The 2,987-nt window shown below is 49.0% G+C and overlaps 1 protein-coding gene across 1 annotated transcript in view; it reads right to left on the bottom strand.

The window, feature by feature from the left end:
- The window catches only part of MFSD2B (major facilitator superfamily domain containing 2B), a 59,594-nt gene that overhangs the window by 6,325 nt on the left and 50,282 nt on the right, over positions 1-2,987 (bottom strand). Inside the window, exon 11 of the mRNA XM_015407335.1 lies at positions 2-64. Coding sequence (XP_015262821.1) covers positions 2-64 — 63 coding nt within the window. The remainder of the gene's footprint in view (position 1; positions 65-2,987) is intronic.

Genomic DNA, 2,987 nt, shown 5'->3' with positions numbered 1-2,987 from the left:
TTCATGTCCTGTCGAATGAGGATTCTGCAGGCGAAAGTGGTCGACCACATCCGGCAACATGGACCTTGAATCAACAATTAAAAAAAAAAAAAGATGCCATCACATATTTCAGTGAAATTCCTAAGCATTTAACTACCTTTGCCTACACCTCGCACACACTGTCACTTTTAATGTTATGAAAGCCTATATAGTTAATTAGTTTTAAACAAACAAACAAAAAAGCCCAAGGCATTATAAACTGAATGCATCAGGTTAGTTGCATCTGAACTCCCTTCCAAAGATACCTCCCCCTCTCCACCCCAGGTTAGTGGGCAGAGACTAGTAATGTGAGAGAATTGCCATTCAAGAATAAGCATGGGTGAGCCAGACCAGGCCTGCATTCTTGATTAACATCCAGTTTAATTGCTTTGGCTGATAGGTTTTGTGAAAGCCAGAACAATGGGGAATAAAACTGAAATGGAGTATACACAAAGTCCTCCTGGGATCCCTGCCAGCAAACAAGAAAAACAGAAAGTCGTAAAACCTTTCCAACGACTCAATTACTTTAGAGAGAAATTTCCCCCCCCCCCCATCACCAAAATATCTGCAACTCTAAACAGTTTCTCAATGCACTTAATTCTGCTAGCTGAAAACACTTTTGCAACCCAGGTCCTTCCTCAGCGTGAGCAGTTGCTTGGTCTGCTGTTAACAACAACAACAAAACCCCCAAAATGCACAAACATTTTTCACCATCACATTAGTACGATAAGGCTTGTCAGATTCTACACCCCACTATATAATGTGGGTCTGACTCTTTCCTAGGGCTGCTTTGCATGTTCTTTTTTTCAAATGAGTAAAATATTAAATATGGCAGTGCCCCCCCAATATGAATAATCAAAAGAGAAACAGACACTCGTGCCCATTAAGTTTTGCAAATTCCCTCCTAACTCAGGGACAGGGCTATTATTGGGCAGGAACCAGCCCCGTAGCTAGGGAATTCTTTGGGAGGGGGCCTTGGGGGGGCCCGCCAGCTAATTAAATGGAAGAACAGTGCAGGTGGTAAGTTGGAGCACTTTGGGGGCAGCCCTGGAGGGAGGAGGCCCAGAAGAAACACAAGGGGGGCGGGCCCCGTGGGCCCCATGTTAGCTACGGGCCTGGCAGGAACGCACAGGAACGGAGTTCCGGCTGGCTTCAGAGTTGGCCACGCCCACTACAACCAAAACCTCTCTGTCTGTGGCTACAGAGGGAAGGCCTGGAGAGCGACCCCCCCAGCGATTAAATGCCTCCCTGTGCCTTCCCCTGCCTGTTTAAACTGCCTTCCCTTCCCTTCATGGGGGGGGCTTGCCTGGGCAAGCCAAGGGCAGGCATGGGATGTGTGACCTAATACGGTAATGAGCTGCACCACCAGGGGTGTGGCCTAATATGCTAATGAGTTTCTGCTGTTGGGCGTGGCCTATTATGCTAATGAGTTCCTGCTGGGCTTTTTCTACAAAAAAACCCCCCTGCTCAGGGATATGTCAAGTCAGGGACAAACGGCAGGGCAAGCCCAGTGGTTCCCAAGGTCAGCTCAAACAGCTGCTTCCAATGCTGTGCCAGGAGCCCGGGAAGTCAAAAGGCTGCCGAATGTGGTGTGAATCATGGTGGTGTAAAGTGCCATCAAGTCATAGCCAACGTATGGTGACCCCATAGGGATTTTCAAGGCAAGAGACGTTTAGAGGTGGTTTGCCATTGCCTGCCTCTGTGTAGCAACCCTGGTATTCCTTGGTGGTCTCCCACCCAGATAGTGACCAGGGCCGACCCTGCTTAGCTTCCAAGATCTGGTGAGATCAGGCTCACCTGGGCCATCCAGGTCAGGGCTTGGTTTGGATCATATCGCACTGTTTCTAACCATGGTCTAGACACCGGTGTGCTTTACAGGGCAACCCTATGCAGGGTCAGCCCGCTGAAATCAATGGTCTGAGACTGCAGTAAGCGCTGGGTTGTACTGCTAATCAAGTAAATTTAATGCCTAGTAACGGTGGCTCAAGTGGTTAAGAACTGCAGGCTGTGGAAGGTCAGTAGTTCAGCAGTTCGAGACCCGGGTGTGCCGCATGACGGAGTGAGCTCCCGTCTCTAGTTCCAGCTCCTGCCAACCTAGCAGTTCGAAAGCAAGAAATTGCAAGTAGATAAATAGGTACCGCTTCGGTGGGAAGGTAACAGCGTTCCGTGCGCCTTGGTGTTTAGTCATGCCGGCCACATGACCACGGAAACGTCTTCGGACAGCGCTGGCTCTTCGGCTTTGAAACGGAGATGAGCACCGCAACCCTAGAGTCGGACTCGACTGGCTTTCGAGCAAGGGAACCTTTACCTTTACCTTTTTTAACGGTCTATGATTGGATTTCAACAAGCCTGAACAAATAGCCAGTGTGGTATAGTAGCCTAGAGGGCTGGACCAGGACCTGGAAGGCCCAGGTTTGAATCCCCTCTTGTGCCATGGAAGCTTGCTTTGTGACCTTGGGCCAGTCACATACTTTCAGTCTAACCTACCTCACAGGGTTGTTGTGAGGATAAAATGGAGGAGAGGACTGGGCAGAAAGGTAGGGCAGAAGCAAAGCAATAAAGAAATAACCCACAGAGGCCACATGCTTATTAACCCCCTTGTAAATAGCAGGCATCTCATCATTTCATGCAGAAGATGCCATCTATTTTGAAGACTCAGAAATCAAATGTTGGGTCTGGGCAGAACTGCGAGCCCTCAGCTGTCTAGTCATCTCCATGGCTTCAAGGCCAGAGGTTCCTGACCCAGACAGATAGAGCCTCTCTTGTGTTCCCCATCACCTTGGCACTGGCAAAATAAAACATTTAATTCTTGGGCGGGGGGAGGGGGGAAGAAACGGGAAAACATTAGAATATCATCCAAAATGTATAGAACCTGCCATTAAAACCCCCCCACCAAAGATGGCTCTGAACATATGGAGCAGAGGTCCATCAGTGGCTATTAGCCACAAGGTACAGACAGGAACTCTCAG

The sequence above is a fragment of the Gekko japonicus genome, unplaced genomic scaffold, assembly GCF_001447785.1.
Source record: "Gekko japonicus isolate JY-2015 unplaced genomic scaffold, Gekko_japonicus_V1.1 scaffold239, whole genome shotgun sequence".
Lineage (NCBI taxonomy): Eukaryota > Metazoa > Chordata > Lepidosauria > Squamata > Gekkonidae > Gekko > Gekko japonicus.
The sequence above is the reverse complement of the archived record's forward strand: the minus strand, read 5'-3'. Positions and strand labels throughout refer to the sequence as shown.